General features: G+C 38.1%; 1 protein-coding gene across 2 annotated transcripts in view; it reads right to left on the bottom strand.

The window, feature by feature from the left end:
- Positions 1–817: 817 nt before the first annotated feature.
- lars1b (leucyl-tRNA synthetase 1b) overlaps positions 818–21,715 on the bottom strand; it is a 22,024-nt gene continuing 1,126 nt past the window's right edge. For both annotated transcript variants that reach the window (XM_085470675.1, XM_085470676.1), the window contains exons 2-32: positions 21,496–21,617; positions 21,067–21,154; positions 20,874–20,954; positions 20,491–20,628; positions 20,070–20,231; positions 19,721–19,833; positions 19,426–19,489; positions 18,778–18,866; positions 18,396–18,621; positions 18,141–18,228; positions 16,608–16,684; positions 15,139–15,192; positions 14,897–15,037; positions 14,475–14,552; positions 14,299–14,384; positions 14,021–14,086; positions 13,735–13,817; positions 12,719–12,857; positions 12,246–12,458; positions 11,249–11,306; positions 10,397–10,460; positions 9,081–9,264; positions 8,801–8,891; positions 8,448–8,588; positions 7,060–7,200; positions 5,896–6,006; positions 5,533–5,643; positions 4,249–4,353; positions 3,402–3,497; positions 3,022–3,154; positions 818–1,207 (exon numbers count right to left, since the gene is read on the bottom strand). In XM_085470675.1, the coding sequence (XP_085326801.1) occupies positions 1,002–1,207; positions 3,022–3,154; positions 3,402–3,497; positions 4,249–4,353; positions 5,533–5,643; positions 5,896–6,006; positions 7,060–7,200; positions 8,448–8,588; positions 8,801–8,891; positions 9,081–9,264; positions 10,397–10,460; positions 11,249–11,306; positions 12,246–12,458; positions 12,719–12,857; positions 13,735–13,817; positions 14,021–14,086; positions 14,299–14,384; positions 14,475–14,552; positions 14,897–15,037; positions 15,139–15,192; positions 16,608–16,684; positions 18,141–18,228; positions 18,396–18,621; positions 18,778–18,866; positions 19,426–19,489; positions 19,721–19,833; positions 20,070–20,231; positions 20,491–20,628; positions 20,874–20,954; positions 21,067–21,154; positions 21,496–21,617 (3,549 nt within the window). In that variant the 3' untranslated portion in view covers positions 818–1,001. The remainder of the gene's footprint in view (positions 1,208–3,021; positions 3,155–3,401; positions 3,498–4,248; positions 4,354–5,532; positions 5,644–5,895; positions 6,007–7,059; positions 7,201–8,447; positions 8,589–8,800; positions 8,892–9,080; positions 9,265–10,396; positions 10,461–11,248; positions 11,307–12,245; positions 12,459–12,718; positions 12,858–13,734; positions 13,818–14,020; positions 14,087–14,298; positions 14,385–14,474; positions 14,553–14,896; positions 15,038–15,138; positions 15,193–16,607; positions 16,685–18,140; positions 18,229–18,395; positions 18,622–18,777; positions 18,867–19,425; positions 19,490–19,720; positions 19,834–20,069; positions 20,232–20,490; positions 20,629–20,873; positions 20,955–21,066; positions 21,155–21,495; positions 21,618–21,715) is intronic.

Genomic DNA, 21,715 nt, shown 5'->3' with positions numbered 1-21,715 from the left:
GAGATATTGGCTGTACAGTAGTTGGATCCAGGCTGCTTTACTCCTCAAATGACCTCTAACCTTTCACTATAGACATCTAGATTTAACTCATGAATCTTAATTTTAACACTTGACTAACACTAACACTTTAGCTCCCTGTGAGATGTGATGGAGTAGAAGCTAACAGAGGTGTGAAAAGCACAGAGATCTCAAACATGCCCATAAGTATAAATCTTAAGTAAACATATTTTGTTTTATTGCGCAACTGCCAGCATAGGGGTTAGAGGGAGACAAACACCACAGAGGTTTAATGTTTCATAGGTTTTATTATTCATCTGGAAAAGCCAGACAAGCACCATCCACAGCTAGAAAACAGGAATGCTGTCTGACAGGCTGACAAACATAAGGGAACGATGCGCCTCACCTTGGATGTATAAAACAACACAAGGCACGTTACCCTCTGTATGAAACCATCAGGCATTCTGGAGGATGCAGGAGCAGTCTCACAACATAAACATACATCAAAACAGTGGTTTTCTGTGACGAGAATAAACTCTACAGACGATTTTAATATGGACACCGCTGACTGAGTTCCTGAGTCCTGCAAAACAGATGACAAATTCTAAAACTTTTAGGATAAGTTTGCAGTATTTTGTTATAACTGTTTTGCAATACTGACTTCTTAAGGAGAAAACTGTACCAGAGGGATAGCCCAGAGGCAGATGTGGATGTACTACAAATATAGAATTTGTTTTAAAGAAAAGAAGACAGAAGCCATCATTTTAGGTCCAGCAAGTTTCAGAATTTCCTGATGTCACACTCATCAGTTTACAAACAGAAATATCAATTATAAAACAGATACAGCTTTGAGTTGCTGCCCTGATGCTTTAAATCAAAATGAGTTGTTTTGCTGTAACATTTCTTGATGCATTTGAATCTTCAACAAAGCTCAACAACTACTGAACATGCCCCCTCACCTCTGTGTGTGTGTGTGTGTGTGTGTGTGTGTGTTCAATGTTATTCTAATGAACCAGATAAACCAGAGTGTCGCCAATGTCTACAGTTAGGCCGTTGTCAGCCAGAGTGACCTTCTTCTCCTCCAGATTGATGTTGAACACAGATTTGTTGGAGATGAGCAGTTTGCCTTGTTCCTCCTGTCCCAGGACAGGCAGCCGGCGAGGGCCGAGCAAAGGGTCCTCATACCTCATCAACTTGACTCTGGACAGATCTGGTGGAGTGAAAGTGGAAGGAGACAGAGGTGAGGCAAAACAGACAAGAAACATGGGAAACAAAACAACTGAGAAATGCAGAAGTACTGGAGGTGGGATAGATAAACCAGTACAGAAACAGAAAGCTATGCTTGAGATTGGGGAAATTGGAGAATATAAAAGAAGAAGCAGGATGGAAAAATGAAAAGAAAGAGAGACTTCACTGAGATACACAGAAAAAAAAATTGAGATGAGACATTACAGGCAGAGAACAGAGAAGTGAAAGAAAACAGGCTACAAAGAAAATTGGGTCATATATTGAACTGTTCTAAGCCAACATTATTCAGTTTTTCTTTTCAAATCTGAAAGCATAACACAAAACTAAAGCCAAACATAAAAGACAATATGGAAACAGCAGAAGCAGAACCTCTCAAAAGGCAGAGTGCCTGGTGGTGCAATCACAGCGGAAAGCTTTCTCAAGCGGTTCGCACAAATTTGATGAAGGATGGCTGGTGGTTGTTGTGTTAGCAACACACTGGCAGAGATATTTGCCACAGTTTTAACGGCATGATATGGCTGTCAGCTGTCATCAGAGAGCTCACATAAATTAGCTTGGAATTAAAGATGACTGAAGCGAAGGTAAATGAACGCTCTACAGTAAGTGTCTTTGTGCAGAGACACTGAGGCTGTCTAAATAGCTGAAAGAGAGTGAAAGAAAGAGAGCGAGGTGGTGGATCATCCCAATGCTACTTTGCTCAGCAAAGTTGTTAATGATATGAAGGAAGTTGGGACCACAGTCACCAAGAATACCATTGGCAACACACTACGCCGTAATGGATTGAAATCTTGCTGCGCCTGCAAAGTCCCCGTGCTCCAGAAGGCACATGAGGTCATGAACTGTAAAATCTTGGATGCAAACCTCCTTCCCCCACGCTGGGTCTTCCAGCATGACAGTGACCCAAAACATACCACCAAGGCAACTAAGGAGTGGCTAATGAAGAAGCACATTAAGGTCATGTGACCTAACCAGCCTTCAGATCTCAGTCCTATAGTAAATCTATGGAGTGAGCTGCTGAAGATTCAAGTTACCAAGCACCATCCAAGAAACCTAAATGATTTAGAGACTTTCTGTAAAGAGGAGTGGGCCAAACTCCCTCCTGAGATGTGTGCAAACCTCGTGACCAACTACAAGAAACATCTTACCGCTGTGCTTACAAACAAGGGTTTCTCCACTAAGTACGAAATCATGTTTGGCTTGGAGATCAAATACTTATTTCACACAATGACATGCAAATCAATTTATCACTTTTATGTAATTTATGTAAAGCTTGGGTTGGTATTGTCTCTCTTTATTAAAATGAAATTTTCATAAAATTAGAGATTGTTTATTTCTTTGTAAGTGAGTAAACTTACAAATTCAGCAGGGGACCAAGAAATTATTTTCCCCACTGTTTATTTAACCCCCTGTGATAAAGGCCCTTCTAGCTCAGTTATTCAGTCATGTTATTCTAAACTTTTCACAAATGTTAAGGCCACTGTGTACCTGGGGACATTTAAAACCTGAGGTATGGTTTCATACCCATCACACTGGCCCAGTCAATTCACTCTGTCACTCAAACCTTCCCCACTCCTATATGATTACAACAGGCTGGGGAAGAGTAGAAAAGATGGGTCAGAAAGATAGAAGAAAGATATAAGACAAATGTGTGTTGAACATCGCATGATGTTGGTTAACTGAACCCAAATGCTTTCAACTAAACTGAGCAAATACTTTTATCCTCTTGATTTAGTCACTAAAAGTCATTTTGGCTTTATTTATTTTTGTCTTACTAACCTTTAATGAGTCTGTTGACCTTGGCTAGCCTGCGGACGATGCTGTCTCTGCTGTCCCCCTGTCGGATGTCAACCTTTGTAGAAAACATGCCATTGCACGGCTGAGGGTTGACCAAGGACACAGAAACTCCAGGCTACGGGGATTAAAAAACGAGGAGAAAAGAAAAATGCAAAACTGGCTTTTTGATATGAGTATAAATAAAATAAATTTCTTTGTTCATCACTGGCTGCTGCACAAAATGAAATAGGTCAGTAAAATGAGCACAGCCATAAAGAACATATGAAAACTGTGGACAAACGTGTTAGTGAGGAAAAAAAGCTAAAAGTGATCCTCTAACACGCAAGTCTGGCCAAAGCTAATAAGCATTGAAAAGTATTTACCTCTGATCTGAAAACACTGAACGGTTTCCCTGGGCAACAGTCCTCCTTCACTTTGTCATCAGCCTCAGAAGCAAACAAGATGTCAATCTGCTCCAACTGTCAAAGAGAAACGATGGAGGGGAAAAAAGATAATCAGCTCAGCAGTGTAGTCCACAGGGAGTATGTTTACAGGTGCGTTTGGTATGCACACTGGCAAATGCTGGGCATACTAACCATGCTACAGTAATGGGAGACTAGTTTGTACTTGGGTCTTTAAAGACGACCACAAATGGCAACAGACAAAGTGCTTCTCTCCTCATCTGTCCTATGATCTACAAGCCTATTTCAAGCCACACCAGTTAACCCACTTCTTAGAGTTGGTTTGTGAGTAAGGTAATGTATCACGCTTTTTTAGTCCTACATGATACAGCGTATTTCATTTCATTATGTCTTCCTTGTCATCAACTTATCTTTAGCTATGATCTATCAGAAACATGAGAATTTAAGCCGAGCTTTTGCTTTGATGTACATTAAGTGCAATTTTCCTTTTCTGTGGTTAAATCTGCTGGTTTTGCAGAAGTATCCTGGGGACTTTGGGCTTTTTTTCCCCCCCCTTTTTCCCCGCCTAGGCTAAGCTTTTGTGCAGACAGTGGTATTAAGGGGATTTTCTGCAGAGAACTGAGCTCAGGATTTCCTCAACTTACTTCTGCAAAGGGAGTAAAACTCAGCTTTAAAGCATCTCTGTGCGAGTTTGACATTTATGTGAAGACACACTGAACCAAAGTTCTGCACACTTTGCTGCACAGTTGTTGTCCAACAAATTTTAGACACCAACAACGTGGGGTAAAGGTTGGATCATAAAGCTTACCTCCAAAGAATTAGTCAAGTAGACCAGGTTCTCCATGAGAACTGCTCGCTCATCAAATTCCAGCTCCAAATCCAAAACTCTGGGTCCATTCTTCTCCAGGTTCTCCTAAAGAAAAAAAGAAGATCCCATCGTACATGATAAGAATCAGAGCTATCATCGCGAATGATCAACAAGGCAATGAATAATAACTCCATTGAGGAAGTGCAGAGGATTTCCTTGGTATAATTTTACACAGAAGCTGAGATATTTGGAAATATAAAAATTCATCTCATTACTGAGGCAATCGTGCTTTCGTTTATAATACAGCGCGCACACAAAGTTCATTGCTATGTTGATGCCACCACCACAAGATTATCAAGAAACAAATGTTTATGAGCCAAAAAAAGTTAAAAACAAACAAATAACGCAGGGAGATAAATCAACATGAAAGATACAAGACCAGCTTGAGAGACAGACCGTGGATGAATACAAAGCTCATCATGACTATTTATTAGCTTCATTCTTTTTGATCACTGCAGTGAAAGAGCGAAACCTGAACAAAGCCCAGAGCACAAGAGATGTGGCTTCTAAAATTTTAATAAGCAACAATGCTTCTGATCATTTATTAGCACCACTTGATCTTGAGTGAATATGTAGCTTTATATAACAGAAACAGCAACTGCAGGCATAATGTTATTTGTGATATTTGCATCATCTAGTGGCTACTGCTTTTAGAAACGTTTTTGTAACATGAAAGGTGGGGATGAAAATTGTAAATTAAGACATGCAGACCTGCGGCCGAGACAGTGAACAGAATTTTTGTGGATGCTGCAAATAAATGGAAAGTGGTTGACACAGCCCATCAAAAGTGTTTTGTGTTCTTTTCAATCAATAAACACGTTAAACTGTGCAGAACAAGTATTCCTGAAATTTCTCTGTAATGTCAGTGTAACACTTGTTCAAATTTTTCATTGTATTGTCTACAGTTTTGTTATTGTTTAACACAAAGCACTAAAAAAAAAAGAAAAAAAAAAAAGAAAATAGCTTTTCAACTCCAATCTTCCCAACAAATTATCAGGGAAGACTTTCCACCAATCAGAAGTTGATCAGTGTGAAAAAACAGTCAACTTATGGGTTGGCTGTTGTGTAAGAGACTTATTAAAAAGGAAATCACAAGTGAAAAAACATCTCTGGAAAATTCCATCTATGTGTAAAGATGACAAAATGGTTTATGATCATTGGTGGAGAGTGGGCTGTGTACGTCTTCATAGTGAAACATTAATGTTGGCCTTTCAATATTTTTACCTTGATCATGGCTACAAAAGGCATGACTCTCTTCATGTATTTCTTCAGTTCTGGCAGAGCGCCTAGTTCACTCGCTATCACTTTGTTGTCCGGAAGGACCCCGTTGTTGGTCTAGACATACAAACAGGAACAGAAAAAGAAAAAAAGAAACAATTAATAAACTTAAACAAACAGGAGCATCGATAGGAAGACACAGAGAAACTGAAAGAATTCAATTACATAATCATTTAATTCTGAAATTACTGATTTACAGAAATAAGCATATTATTGCACCACTAGGCAGACCTGCAGTTCTTCAGCAAACAATAAATCTTCAAACCTAATGCTGTGAATAATGTTGGGCTTTGTGTGTTCGTTCCCTACCTTGTAGTGCTTGCCGAGCAGGGATAAGGCACTGTGCTGCCATGGAGGGTAGCTTTTGGCCACGTAGATGGTGCAGTGGGAGGGCTTGGCTGGAGGCTTGGAGTCACCTTTCTGTTGGAAGGAAAACAGGATTAATGTTTGTGTTTATAAGAAGCCTTTCACATTCATCTTGTTTATTCATACATCAGGTCCACAAAACAAGGTGGCCTCAATCAGATTCCAACAGGGTTTGGATTATTCAAGGAAAAAAGCCAAACAAACAAAAAAGCTGTTGTGTGTGTGTGTGTGTGTGTGTGTGTGTGTGTGTGTGTTTGTTCTTTAGCAGACATAATGATCTGTGAACTTGTATTACATGACAGCTGACAATTGCACTGTATGTTTGTTTTCACAAATGTACCTTCATATTATATTGTCACAGTATGTAAAAAGTTGCACAGGTATTATTCTATAATGGGAAAATACTGGATATATGCGGCTGTGGGAAATGATTTTACTGTATGTTACTTGATAAAATATTCCATATTTTCTACGTGGGGGTGGGGTTTAGGGGGCCTGGAGCCTATCCCAGCCATCATAAGGTGAGAGGTGGAGTATACCCTGGCCAGGTTACCAAATTTATTTATTTATTTTGGTTTTATTACTTTTTGGTTTTATTATATTTTTAATTTTTTGTACATACTCACAAATCCCCTTTTCTGGGCAGATTTAGAACTCACATGCTAACAACATAGATGTTGCTGCTGAGAACGCTTATGGTATGAAAAAATAACTATATTTAAAAAAGAAAAAGAAAAAAAAAAAACCCTTTTCCTTTCTCCTTTTTCTTCTCTTTTCCCATCATCTTTCCAATCCTACCTCAATGGCAACAAAGCATTTCCAGTAAATCAATAACGGGGGCCTGGAAACCTGAGATATTGCCTGTCTTAGATGTTGTCAATACTTGTTTTGCTTTTCTCTAAGCTGCCTACAGCCACTTATTGAAGTGCGGAACTGTTAACAAACAATAGACTGGCTTTCCTGCTGTGAACACAGACATAAGCTCGCAAGTGTATCAGAAAGGATATAGGATGCTGCTGTAGAGTTACATCAGTCTGTTTTATGTTGCAACTCAAAAGTTACAGCATATCCACGAAGGCAAAGTGTACAGACAACTTCATATCTTACCTTGCTTTTAGGCGGAAGCATGTAGGCTTTGAGGCGAAGACGAAGGTCGTGAGCAGTTTCCATCAAATATTGAGAGGAACGAATCAGAACCTCGTCCACGGGCCCAGCCACAGGCCATGATGCCTTCATCAGAGAGCCAGTCTGTCAAGCAGAAATAGAGAAGAAAAAACAGTCACTTAGTGAGCAGTGTAAACTTTTAAAAACTTTCATGGCTGGGCCCAGCTCCAGAATATCTGCTGGGACTGCTGTTCTCATACCAAGTAGTACACAGCCTCAGATCCTCAAGTAGAAACCTGTTAATTGTTCCCTCCTCAAGTTTAAAGACAAAAAGGCAATCAAGTGTTTGCTGTTAGCCCTGCCCAGGAAATCTGGCTTGCCTCATTAGTGTTTTCTTATTAATCATTTATTTAAAAAAAAAAAGCTTTCTGGAAAAAGAAAAAAAAAAAAAAAAGCTCATATGTAAGGCTTTCTATAAAATATACATTTTAGTATAGATTTGATTTCTTTTGACATTTTTAACTCCATCGTTTTCTTTTTACTTTTAGATTTGTATGTTAATTTGAAGTTATTCATTACAATTGGAATCACACTGTATCTTATTCCAATTTTGAAATTGCAGTTAAATCTTGCACGGCCTATGCTAAATTGATTAGTAATTTCTTTTTAAATTTTCTCCTAGTTTGTTCTCTTACTCTGTGTTTCTGTGAAGCATTTGGGTAGCATTGGTTTTGGTGACTGCTACACAAACTTTAGTGTTATCATAACTACACAAGCAGAGGTCACAATGGTATCATAACAGTGGCATGTGTAAGTTCTCTGTGTACCGAGTGCCTCTTAGCTCTTTAGTTAGTGGTAGTGAACACATGACTGGAGAACATACTGGTGTTGGGGCTTTTTTTGTTGCCTAGCGACAGCCAAAAACCCATTTCCATCACAGCTGCACTCCTTCATATTCATAAATTTGAGTGTTAAAAATATATTTGTCTCCCTGTGCTATTTGAAGTGTGCACCTGTGTGTGCATTTGCTTCATGCTGCAGTGAGAAAAAGATCCATAGTGCGAAGATATGCTCCCGGTGGATATGTACATCAACAGTGAGAAAGTCAGTAACCATTTCACACAGGTAATAAGCAGCGGGCCCAGAGCTACCCAGAGGTCTACCTAAAGCTGTAGCTTTCAGCTCCTTGATCCCAATTCTACTCATGAATACAAACAAACACTGGATGTTAAAATGTTTCTTTTGACTGTATTCCTGTTTTACTCTAAAATATACAAGACAGATAAGAACTAAGGACAGAAAGGAGAAGTTAGATATGAGTCAAGTCAGAGCACAGAGCCAACTCAGAGCCTGAAAACAGGAATACGACGCTAAATCCATGTGTTTCTTACCTTGCCAAGCAGACCCCAAGTGTATTCACAAAGGTGCGGGCAGATGGGGGCCAGCAGCAGAGTTTGCCTTTCTATGAACTGGAAGACAAGGTCTCTGTGCATGCCTTCGATGGCCAGCTCCCGATACTTATCTTTGGCTGCCTAAATACACACAATAAAACAACACAAGGTTCATCAGCGAAACTCGAGTCAGTCTCTTCTACTGATTTAACGATGACCGCAGTATCTGGAATCTAAATGCTCTACTACTGTTGTAGATTATGGGTACTTGAAATCATGCTACATTGTCTCTTATATGATCTCATCAAATTATTAAGGACTCTCAGAGGTGGAATTTTATCAATTTAATTTACCTGAAATTCGAAAAAGCCACTTTTCAAAGCCTCCTTGTACATCATCCTCTCATAGTGCTGCTCTGTCTTCAGGATGCCTGAATTCATCTCACTAAACAGGAAAGAAAATTATTTTTTAAAAATGTACTTTCAAAACATTTAACCACAATCAGGCTTTCGCCTTACATTTATTAATGCAGACATAGCTGTGGATTCTTTTGCTTTATCAAGGCTGAAATTCAATAAATTTCAGAACTTGTAAATCCTTTTCATTCCAGACACTTTTAAATCCTCAGACTACCTGGAAAAAACCCGATCATTAAAGGTGTCTGCAGGTCCCGTCCTCAGGTTGTTCTGGTTGGCAATCATCTCCTTCACCCATTCCACCCAGGTGTAGAGGCGCAGGATGCCAGCATCAGCCATGGTCTCTACAAAGTTAGCATCCTCCACTGTGTCTCCAGCATCCGCTAGAGCCAGACGCATACCTGAGAATGGAAATGAGAACATGTGTTAAAACAGCAGAATGTACAGGTACAATATAATAGATGTAAAACTGATATACGGTCACTCTCACAAACGCAACTGCCTTTGTAATTTGCTCCAGTTTAATATCCAATTATCTGAATCCTCTATTCAGGATATACAATGAACACAGCACTTTTTTTCTATTCTGCAAAATAGTTCAACAAAAGGTGAAGTACAGAGGCTCTGTGGAAAATTCCAAAGCTTGAGAAAACGTCAGTTATTCAGCAGACATCCCTCCTAGCTTTAAGACAGGAACAACTTTATGTGTCTATCTGCTGGCAGACCATGAAGCTGTTTCCTCCCCCAGCAGGATATCTTCTATAGAAGCATGAACTATCCATCTATTCTTCAGCTCACTGAAGATATATTAAAAAAAAAAAAGAAGGTGGAAATTATCCATCTATCCATCGCTAACATAAAGGAAAAAAGTAAACATATAGAGAGGAAAAACACAAGTCTTCAATTCCCTGTGGATAATCAACATTATACCAAACATATAAGTTGTAATGTTCTCACTTTCCAGCCATTTCTAAAAAACACAATTTATCTTCCTCTTATATTCTTCTAAATATTTTATTTGCTTTTTATCTTTTGAAACCGCATTCCTTGAATATAATACATCTGTAAATACATAATACATGAATGATAGAGGCAATTCTTTTGCAACAACAAAACAAAATGTTGAACACTAATTAAAAGCTTCTCATCTTAGAACACACATTGATATTGAGAACATCATGCATTCTCTATTTTAAAGTGTGCATATTACATAATTATACAGAAATGTCTTACTTACAGTCCACTGACTGACCTGACAAATACAACAACTCATAATACTCAACATCAAAACCTCATCTATCTTATCAAAATGGGTTCATTTTCTAAACACCATCACCAGGGGATAAGAAATGTTAACAATATAATCATCCATAACAGCCCATGCACTGGGAAAATCTGTTCCAAATGTACACCTGAAGTGTTTTCTCCCAGGTTTCATGGTAAGATGAAAGCGCCATTGAGAAGAAAACTATGAAGAGGGAAAGAAATAAAAAAGACAGAAGGAGAGATAAATCAAGAAGAAACTGATTATACCGTCTGCTGAAAACTTGTCAATGGCTTGGCTGAGAGTGAGGAAATTTCCAGTTGATTTGGACATCTGGTCGATAAAAGAAACAGATGTTAGCAGCCGCAATCTTTCAGGTCTGCCCACCCACACAGTCTTTCTGTGTTTAAAACCAGAAAAGAACCCAACTACAAAATACAATCAGCAGCAAAAACAGAAAATGGCATTCCTAAAACCATTCAGAACTTAAAGCTTATTTGAGAAATGTTTGGCTGTTATGTTTAAAATCTGTCGGTCAGTCAAGGAACACAAAAGATCCCATCAAATGAAACCAGAAAGAAAGCGAGATTTCATGTTAACCAGGTAACTTTAGCCCTAGCTTTCCTGGACTGTGAAGGCAGTTCTAACGGGGGGGACCTCTGTGCGTAGAGAGTAGCAGAGTCTAAAATTTTTCTATTGTATCTAATATCTTTGTATTTCTATGATGAGCATTAGTGGTCAAGGTAGAGTGGTCAGAGGCTCTCAAGGCCAATCCTTTCATGACAACAAGCACTTAGCTAGATTGGGAAACCCTGTGTTATTTTAGTGAGATGATAAACTGCTTCATGTGACCTGCTTGACTAAACTGACTAAACTGCAATAACAGAAAGATATTTTTTTATTAGTCCTTCATTTATCCAGGTAAAAAAAAATCTCATTGAGATTAAAAATCTCATTTCCAAGAGAGACCTGGTATCATGGCAACAAAATATCCTTGTTTGTTTATATATGGGGTATGTTAGACTTGGGGCATGGTACAGGGTCCTAAACTTACAGGGTTATAACCTAATAGCAAATTAAATGATTTTAAAGTAATACATACAGCTTAATACTTCACATACCTTTTCAGAGTTGAGGAGCAGATGTCCATTAGCTCGCACTGCTTGTGGCCACTTCCCGCTGTAAAAAAGAAAAAAAAGAGAGAGAAAAAAAAATTTTTTTTTTAGTGTTATCTTGTTATTTTCATCATTACTGCCATTATCATAGGGAAGTTTACCCAAATGCAAAGCTGAGCTCAGTTTATTAAAAATAAAAATAAAAAAAATTCAGCAAAACAAAAGGAAGATTGGCAGTATGTTAAAAAACATCATTATGACACTGATAACATTACACTGTATTGTGATTATTGATTTACATCTTAAATGGTAAAAAGCACAGTATTATCACATTCTGATAATGCAACATTACCAAAACCTTAAAAAAGGCATATAGTACCTGACATAATTATAAATATTCTATTACTGAATCTGAATTATTGTCATCTCACCTTACTGTAGTGTCACCGTAACATAATGTAAAAAAAAAAAAAAACCCCAAAACTTATTTTAACTTATGTACATAAATACAGAAAGAGTTACGGAAACTACGGCAAAATAAGATCAAATCCAGTGAGTCCGAGCCAAGAGTGACATCAAATAAGGGTATAAAACAGACTCAAAAGGACTGTTTCCATGGCAACCACTAGAAACTCCAAAAAGTTACTCATCTAAGCCAAGAATTAGACCAGTGTACCAGTCGTGAACTGCTGAAATGTTTTTACACACTTACTTTTGCATGTATTAAACTAATGGGATATAATGTGTTAATTAGAGCTCTTTAGAGATGCTTGTTGTGTTGGGCACACTTGCCAAAAATATTCATTTAACTGTCAATCACATTTTTATGGAATATCAGCTAAGTGGATGTGAAAAAAATGTCACAATTAGACTAGAGAACATCATTTTTGTAGCATGATAAGAGTGTCATTCAAAGCTGATAGCTGGAGGTTCGAAATTTTGTTTGTCGCCCCTCATTCCTGTCCTCTTTTTTTGTTCTGGTCAGTCCAGTGGGCAAACTTACTTGTCTTTGGGCCACATGGCCACATGGTTGTACAGGTAATATGACAAATGGTTGGGCACCAGATCTTTGCCAGATACACGGACATCCACGGGGTACCAGTACTCAAACTCCCTTCTAAGCCTCTGCAGATGCTCTTTAGGGATGTTGGTCTTAGGGAACGGAGAAGTCTTAAAGAAGATGAAGTCCCACACCTCTCTAGTCATCTGCTCTGGCCTGTGGTAGAGAAAAAAAGAGAAAAGACATAAATGAGGCTAGAAACAGAGACTTATTGTGTTCAAGTGAGGTGAAAAGAAGAAATTGAATGCTTGGTGTGACTGTGTGCATTTTATATAATTCAATAGCTGACTGTACATGCTTCATTTTAATTTGACATTTATTTTAGTGCAAAAGAAGGGACGAGACTTAAATGAACAATGATTTGGAATTACTGATTTCTGCATATTTGTGTGCACATGCATGTGATGCATCCATACTTGATTCCCAGTGGTGACTCTCCTTGGCCGTTAAGCACACCTCCCTGCAGAAGGTGGGCTACGGTGTAGTAAGCCATGTAGATGGTGGAGTCTGACAGGGACTCAATCAGCCACTGCTCGTCCCAAGGCAGCCGCGTTCCTATGGTAACCAGGGGATGTACACACACACACACACACACACACACACACACACACACGAAGGAGAAAGAAAACCAAAATTATTCATTTTATGACAACCGACATCTCATCTGTTTTAAAACAATGTTTTCTTGTCAAACTGTACACACTGGTGCCAAATATTGAGGAAATGTAGAACAAAGTCTTGGCTTTACTGTGTGATCTTCTGTACACAAGCCGAAATGTAACTCTGTTGTCAAATAAACCAAATCAAACCAGACACCAAAGTAACTTGTGCTTTCACACAAATAGTTTGACACTTTTTTCCACAGATTAGATTTTTAGGATTTTGGAATCCCTGTTTAGAAGAATTTACAAAAGATCAACTATTTAAGCAGCCTGAGATCAGCTAAACTCAGGTTGGTGACAATGTTAAACGTCTTACAGGCTAATTGTCTGGTAAAATGACTGGATAGACTTTGTGTTTTTTATTCTTAAAACATGTGGAGAGATTTATACAGTGAGGAACAGTTTACAGCTAGCCTAGACTGTACTGCAGTGTCCTGCGCTGAATGCCAGCTGGCCTTCAGTCTGCATCTATTCTTATAAAAACCATCAGAGATGGAGTGTTGCTAGGTGTCCAATCATTAGTCCTTTGTCTCCATCTATAGACCAAGAGCATCGCTCAAATACAAGTTCAAATCTTTATATAAAAAAAACTGTTTCCAATTAGACAATCATGATCTTAAAAGTGCCAGAAAAGCTAAAGATAAATAAGAGTGATGGTTAGTTACCGTATAAATATTTACTGAACACACACACACACACACACACACACACACACACACACACACACACACACACACACACACACACACACACACACTGAAACCACCTACCAAGACCATAGGTACGTGAGCAGGCATGCTCCTGCAGCCAGTCCAATGTTGCCTCAAAGTTTCTTCTGGTCTCCTCACAAAATCTGTATGGTGTTGCAAAATGAAACATAAAAACAAAACAAAACATGAATTAGACAAGACTTTGGACTGAAACATTTTATTTCCAGCATAAAGCTTATAGGCAAATAATAAATTGGTGTTCTGAACCTTTACAAGATCCCCCACAAAAACACTAGAAAAGACAAATTTGATATATAATGCAAATCAATTGCATCAGAGATCTTACGTTTCCAATGACTTCAGGGCTTCGTTGGCCTGCTGCTTCCACTCAGCATCCCCATAATCCAAATACCTGTGGGATAAACAAATAATATTTGCATAAGGCTTATTGAAGACAGTAAACACTAAAAATGTTTTTAAAAAGTTACAATTACAAGAGTTTCATGACCAGAATGACTGAAACTAGTTTAAACTTAACCAGCTGTTAACTTTTTGTCACTTTGTAATTCAAAGTATCAAACACCAACAATTATAACTTTATTTTACAGTTCCAGCAGCACTCACCACTGGTCACAAAGAGCCACCACACACTCGTCAGCTGAACGTGACATGACCTGCTTTTCTGGCTCCATGTAGATCATGGCTTCTCCCTGGAATACATGAAAATAGAGTCAATAATAATAATAATATAGAAATAAATAAACAATAACTTTTTGTGACTCTGCAAATATTTTTTTTACCCTTTCAACCATCATCTTCTGGATGGGCTTCTTGACATCCTGGACCTTCTGGCCCTTGTAGCCTTCCACAAGCATGATCTAGGACAGAAGATTATTAGCAGAAAGTCAAACACACTGATGCACTGTTTGAACTATTTACAAGATTTACCAGCAAATGAGCTATGCCTCACAAATGGTTACAGAACTTCTTCTTGCTTCAGTGTTTAACGATGGTAAACAGAAGAAAACTGCCTGAGGGTACCTAAAAATCCACAGACAGTTGATGAATGATTTAGGCTAGCCTTAAGCTTCGAACTACTTGATTTGTGCCTGGGAGATAAACAATACAAGCTTCAAACCTAAAACGTATACCTGCAGGGCTTTTGCAGACAGACCACATTTTGTTAACTAACATAGATGCTTTGAATGCTAATGGCACTCACCCCTTCATAAAATCCCTTCAGATAAACCTTCTCCTTGGCTTCAGCCAGTTTCTCCTTGTCATTCTGGCTCTGAATCTTCAGCTCATCACACACCAGAGGAGCAGACAGGTTGCCATATCCTGGAATCTCAATGATAGGGATCTGCACACAAATAAAAGCACAATGACTTTGCATGGTGACACTGAATGCATGAATTTTGTGCAGCATAAGTAAAATGAATGGACTTTACTAGTTCAGCTTACCGGCTCAAAAGGCAGAACCATCTTGTCCTCAATTCCATACTTCTCCCGCAACGCCTTTTATTCCAAGTCCAAGAAAGAACAGTGACATCAACAAAAAGGATGTGAGAAGAAATGACTACATTTTGCCCACAAAACTAACATCAAATTAAAATATTACGCACTTGAACTTATTGCTGGATGGTATCAGAACCTTTATATTTCTTTTGATTCTGATATGGAAATGGTAAATAAGTGTAGTGATTTATTGATACATCTGTACACATAAATGGAAATACAGCAGATAAGGCAAAAACAGAGTCTGCACAATTCTAATGAGCTATTCAATGCAACTTGAACTCTCTTAGGCAAATTTTCTTGTCGTTTCTTTAAGTAGCCTTTGCAAATAGTTCTCCAGGCTTCTTGGAGGACATTCAAAGCTCTTCTTTGGATGCTGCCTGTCTTTTGTTTTGTTCTCTGTTAGTAGGATCCCACAGTTTCAATAATGTTGAGCTCCGGGCTCTGGGGAGTCCATCACTTGACTGATGGCGTTCCACTTGGTTTTATTCATGATTAATTTACTGAAATGTGTCTGGGATCATGGTCATCCTAAAACATGACGACATTACCACAGAAAAAAACCTTTCTGGGTTTTTTTGTTTGTTTGTTTGTTTTTTTGGTGGATTAAAATGTCATGATACTTTTTGTATTCATCATTCCATCAGTTTTAACAAGATCACCAACATCACTGGCTGGAATGCATGACAGAGCCTCCACCGTGTTTTACAGATTTACAGCTATTCACACTCTCTGTTGTATTTGTCTCCTGACACCAAAATTCCAATTTGGATGAATCACTTCCTAAGACCTGCTGCCACTGATTCCATCATGTGGTGTAATTTGGCATACCTCAGCCTTTTCTCCCTGTTTTCTTTAAAAATCTTGAAAGCCACCTTTCCTGTGTCAGGTTTTTGCTGTAGTTTTTCACATTTCTTAAAGAAATGACTTTTAAATCATGTTCAACTGCTATAGATAATTTTTAGGACTGCCACTCCTTGTTGTGTTCTCCACTTGTCCAGATTCCTCAAAAAGCTAATTTCAGAACATACTGCACATCATGTCCAGATATGTTTTCCTCTAAAAGCTTATTGTAAATCACCTTGTTGGTACAAAAATAATATTTTATGACTGTGAAACTGTTCAATCATTAGCATTTTTTGTGTTTTCAGAACACGAGAAACTCGTTTTTTTGACAAGCTGCTAGTATCAAAAATGCCTGAAGTAACAAAGTTCTTCGATATGTTGACTGTCATGTGTAGACACAAAACTATTCATCCCTCGAGTTAGGTGCCTTTTTCCGCTTTGATCAGATCAGACAAAAAGACTGGATTAAAAAAATGAGTGCAAAAGAAGTCAATATCCAAAGAAAAACTTTGAAAAATACAAAGAAATGCAGGATGGCTCAAGACCTTTTCGTAGGTTTATATCGTCACCTGTTTTTTCTTGATGTCCCTGAGAGCAGCAATGTCATCAGGAGCATCAGATGGTACACTGGTAACAACCCCAGTACCTAAGACAGACAGGAAAGACACAACAATGCATAAAATCTATAAAATGATAATGCAGTTTTTTATTCTTTTCCCTTACCCTTCATAACCCTCAGAAACATGATGACACAGGGGGCATTTATTATTAAAATTGTGACATATCAACTTAGTCATTGAGAAATTCCAATTATTACTAACTCTACAGAGATTCATCAATAGGACACATGAGTACAAAGAGACAAACTACTACCCTGGAGCAACACAGACAAGAAAAATAGAGAAGTCTGACTTCTAACAGAATAGAAACACTCTGCAATAAGTCGATTTTAAATGATTGCAAATGTTATGCGCTGGAGGGAAACAAGAACTTATAGCATCCATCCTTTGACATTGCAAACAATGCTTCTGAATTCTACCTTGACCTTGTCCTGCTATTTTGAGTCCCAAGAATTTTTCTATATAGCTCAAGCAAAATAAGACAGTGTTATAAATGAGGATAAATCAAATTTCAGTCAGATTCTGTGCAGAAGACAGCAAGAGGTGGAAAAACTGAACTATTTAGAACTACTTGTGATTAGGGCTGTGTGATATGACCAAAATCTCATATCCCGATATAAGAATTCTATCGTCGATAACGATATAAATCACAAAAATGTAACATTTTCTGTAAATTCTGTGAATCTCGGGCAGCTCGACTTGCGTGAAGTGTTTCCAGCTGCGCGTCATGTAGCTGGAGTCGAGTGTTTTAACCGATGCATGAAACTATACATTTTTTGTAAATGCCGCCGTTTTCTTTGTGAGCATTTATTACACAGCGTGCTGCGGGGAAAAGCCTGTTCTAACGTTTGAGTCTAAAGGTTTATTTTTTTTTAGCACCTGGCGGCTCTTTTTTACTTCTCATCCTTAAATAATCTGCTCTTTCACGTGATTCAGTTTATTTTGAAAAGTCTCAACAGGATCTTGAGCTTTATTGTGAAAGGTTTATGTGGAACATAAACAAGCGGACACGCGATGGTGTTACCATCCTTGTTGCTAACCACAACGCATAAAAAGAGGCGCTTGTCCGTCTGTAGTGTGTTTATATTAAATATAAGAGAAAGAGAGAACTTTAAGAAATTAATATAGTCACTACAGTGACCATCAAAACGATGAAAAAATATTACAGTAAACAGTTTATTTTGCGACACCACGAAACAAACGATAGCGTAAAATGAAACATAGACGTTTTTATATCATCATCCGATATATATTGTTATATCGAACAGCCCTACTTGTGATTGCCAAGTACATAAGAGAGGAGGGTGCCACTCCTCAGGAATATTCCTGCTGTTTTGAGTGCAATCAGCAACAGCGTCCATCTACAACTATGATGCTTAAATGTGAGAAATTTCTGCCTCAAAAGAAAAGGCACAATTTCTCAAAAACAAAAATGTACTGAAATTTAAGCTACAAATCTAATCCTAGCGTTTTGGCTCATACCTTTATCCTCCTTGATGGTGAGCATAGGGAGAGCATAGATGATGTTATAGGAGGTCAGAGGAGCACTCAGGGCACAGCCGAGGATATCCTACAAAGACCAAAAAAAAGAAAAAAGGCCACTGAATTAGATACACGAACTGCTGGTTTAATATTAGATAGCATTTTATTTTTTATTCCACTGAAATTAAATAAATCCATCTAAATGATCTGAACTTATTTGCTGTAGCTGGAAGCAGCACATGAAAAAAGTAGTACCTGTCCCAGTACTTCCATTATTACTGGCACCACTCCATTTTCCTTGGTGAAGCCCTGGAAAGACATATTCCTGGCAGCCCTTCTGGTGGAGATGAAGACGTCCCCACTGGTTGTCTCAAAAGCAACATACTTCATGTCAGGTCTCACCCAGCAGTTGGTCTGACCAAACATGGTCTCTGGTCTAAGTGTAGCAGCCACCAGGAAGATGTTTTTGCCTTTCATACCGCTGTGGGAAGTACCGAAACTAAGGCTTAGTGACAGGATTTAAAAAGGATGACAGTTATATTCAAGGGGATTAAATCAGTCTTTCTTTGTAAACCTGTCATCTCCAAGAAAGTTTTGTTTTCTTTTTTGTGGAAGTACAGCATTAAGTATTTGTTACCTGCTATAAAAGACCTTGGATTTGAATTTTGCTGTGTAGGGTTCAACGACCTTCATCTTGATCAGGGTGTATTCCTGAGGTCCAACTCCCTATAAGTGAAGCACAAATGTTAAGGAAGAAAATTTGATAAATAAAAGTTCCTCAATCACTACAATTTAAATTGTAAGAAAGTTTTGTGGTAAAATAAGTAAAACAAACATTTTTAAGCATTTCCTGCAGTAAATCTGTGGTTAAATACACCTCAACATTGTCACTTTATTAGGTATTAAGTCACTTTGAATGTGGCATTGTTGTTGCTGCTGTTATTAGTCTACTTGGTTTTTATGACACAACCATCTCTAAAGACAGAATGATCCAAAAAGTAGAAAACTGCTTCGACCTGATAGGAAAGCAACAACAACTGAAATAAGCCCTTGTTACAGACAGAAGGACATCTCTGGATGCACAACATATCGAAACTACGAAGCAGAAGACCACATGGGGCCCCACTCCTGCTAGTTCTTGTTCTGACAAATCTGCAGCAACTATGTGATGCTATCATGTCAATATGGATGGGGCCAACCCTGACACTAGTGAGGTGTACCTAATCTTAAACAATACTACAGTTTCAGAATAAATAATTTTTTCTGTCAAGCTGAGGACGTCTACCTCTCCTGTCTGTCTGTCATGGTCCATGCATGGCTGTCCATCCTTGGGACAGTAGATAGTATACCTGCAGGGGAGTTCAGAATAGTCACGATATAGACTCAATAATATAAACAGAATATACAGACTCAGAATAGACTCAAAGAAGACTAAAAGGAAGACATCAAATTAAACAGAATTGGGAAAGAAAGCCACTTGAAAAAAACCAGTCATATATAAACTATGATGATTTTTTCCCTATATCATAAAAAAAACCAAACCTTGTGGTAGACGACAAGAAAACCTGAAAGCATCTCACCTTTTACCAAATTTGATCTTTTTCCTCTCTTTTAGAGTAACAAACTGCCACCTGACAAAGGAGTCGTAGAAGGGGTTCACGTCTGTGGTGATGAATGAACGCCTCCAGTCCACCTATGAGGTAATGACATAACAGCATGTCAGCACAACTGAATAAATTCAGTGCCTTCCTTTAGCCATGAAAACATGGATGCATCAATGTCACTGTACTTTTTGTGTCTCTTATTTAAAAATTACAATGTTTTGCCACATGAAACTGCATGAATGTTTAAAAGGTATGTGCAGTTTAGTCTTAAAAATAATTTTAATCAAACCACAGACAGATAAAACAAACAAACAGAGAAAGCCACCTTGACTCCCATCCCTTTGAGATCTTTGACAGCCAAAGGAGGGAAGTAATCCAGCCAGTGTTCAGCATCAGCAAACTTGACAATCTCCTGGTCAGTTAAGCCCAGAGACCTCATGATGTCCCACTGGAAAGCGGTGGATCCAGATTTGGCCATTGCTTTACTCTGGCAAAGAAACAAGAAAGAGATTGCAGAATGTTAACAAACTTTCTTTTATCTGAAAAAATGAAGCCATACACTACTTAGATAACAGACTAATTTTTTACACCTTCAAACCAAATTTTATGGTACTGCTTTCATCTTAACTCTGCAAATTCTGTCCTGGGTAATAAAGGCCTTAAAAAAACAGCTCAAGCTTTTGTCATAATAGCATAAGTATAATAAATTCATTTTGAAAATAGCATTTCTGCCCTGTGATCCTAACCTTTTTGCCCTTTGCTTTGTCCTTGATAATGATTTCATCAGATGTTGTTTGCTGTTGTTTCTCTTCTTCCTCCTCCTCTGGAAACTGTGGAGGGTTTCCATACAACTCCATCTCTCTCTTCAGCTTGTCTGCACAGGCCTGATGGATACAATTATTGATTAAAAATATCAGAAAAAACACAAAGATCTGTTTAAGAGAGATGGATTATGACAGATAGATAGTAGCATAAAACAGTTATGTTAAAAGTTGATTTTGGGACAATAAGAACAAACTGTAATTGCATGTTTATATGATGAAAAGTGATAAGATTATGTCAGATTATAGACACCTAGAAATCTTATGAAAAGTTTCTGAATAAAAAAAACAAACCCAACATTACTTACTTTGATCGGCATTCCTGTACAGTGCAACCCGAATGGAAAGAGGCATTTCTTTCCCTTAAGAGACTGGTAACCAACAGCAAACTGCAGGAAGACAAATGAACAACAATCGGTAAGAGACCACATATCAAATTTCTCAATCTTAACTTATTTGCAACAGGTGGTGACTCAGGTCGATGTCTGCCTTTAAACTTACCTCACATTTTGAAAAACTGAATGTATGGCCAAGGTGCAAACGGCCATTCATGTAAGGATAGGGAAAGGTGACCAGGTACTTGTTTTTACTAGAAGGTAAAAAAAAAAAGGTAAGGTAAAAAACAAACAAACAATTTAGCTGCAACCCAACAGGTTTTCCCAATATTGTAGTGTGAACTATGAAACAACATCAGACAACATGATTCAGCAACAAAAATGTACTACATACCTATTACAATATATTTAGTTCTACAAGGAAGTTCTACAGAAACTACTTTCACATTCCAGTGTGCTGCAAATCTTTGGAAATCTTTCTTTATATATGGGCTTACAGTTGCATATTCTCTATCTGGAACAATTTGAGAAATACTGTAAAACTGTTCAGAAAACTGATCACGTAGTTGTTCTTGAAAACTGAAAAGATACTCACTTTGTACTTTCCCCGACTGTTGTCGGTGCATCTTGCTCAAATGTTCTCTCCCTCTCCCATTTCTCCTGGATTTCCAATTCAATCTTTCTCAGGAAGTCCAGCTTTGCTGTTCCTTTCCGCTCCTGAAATGTACCGTCGAGCAAATAATCACAAACTGAATGTCATAACAATAACAGCCGCAATATCCAGCTTAACAGAGTCAGACTTTTTTTATTTCTGT

Source organism: Copadichromis virginalis, linkage group LG10 (genome assembly GCF_057382275.1).
Source record: "Copadichromis virginalis isolate Kocher_CV1m ecotype Utaka linkage group LG10, C_Virginalis_male_GT1.1, whole genome shotgun sequence".
In the NCBI taxonomy this organism is placed as follows: Eukaryota; Metazoa; Chordata; class Actinopteri; order Cichliformes; family Cichlidae; genus Copadichromis; species Copadichromis virginalis.
Note: the sequence above shows the minus strand (reverse complement) of the source record. Positions and strands in the feature narration are given on the sequence as shown.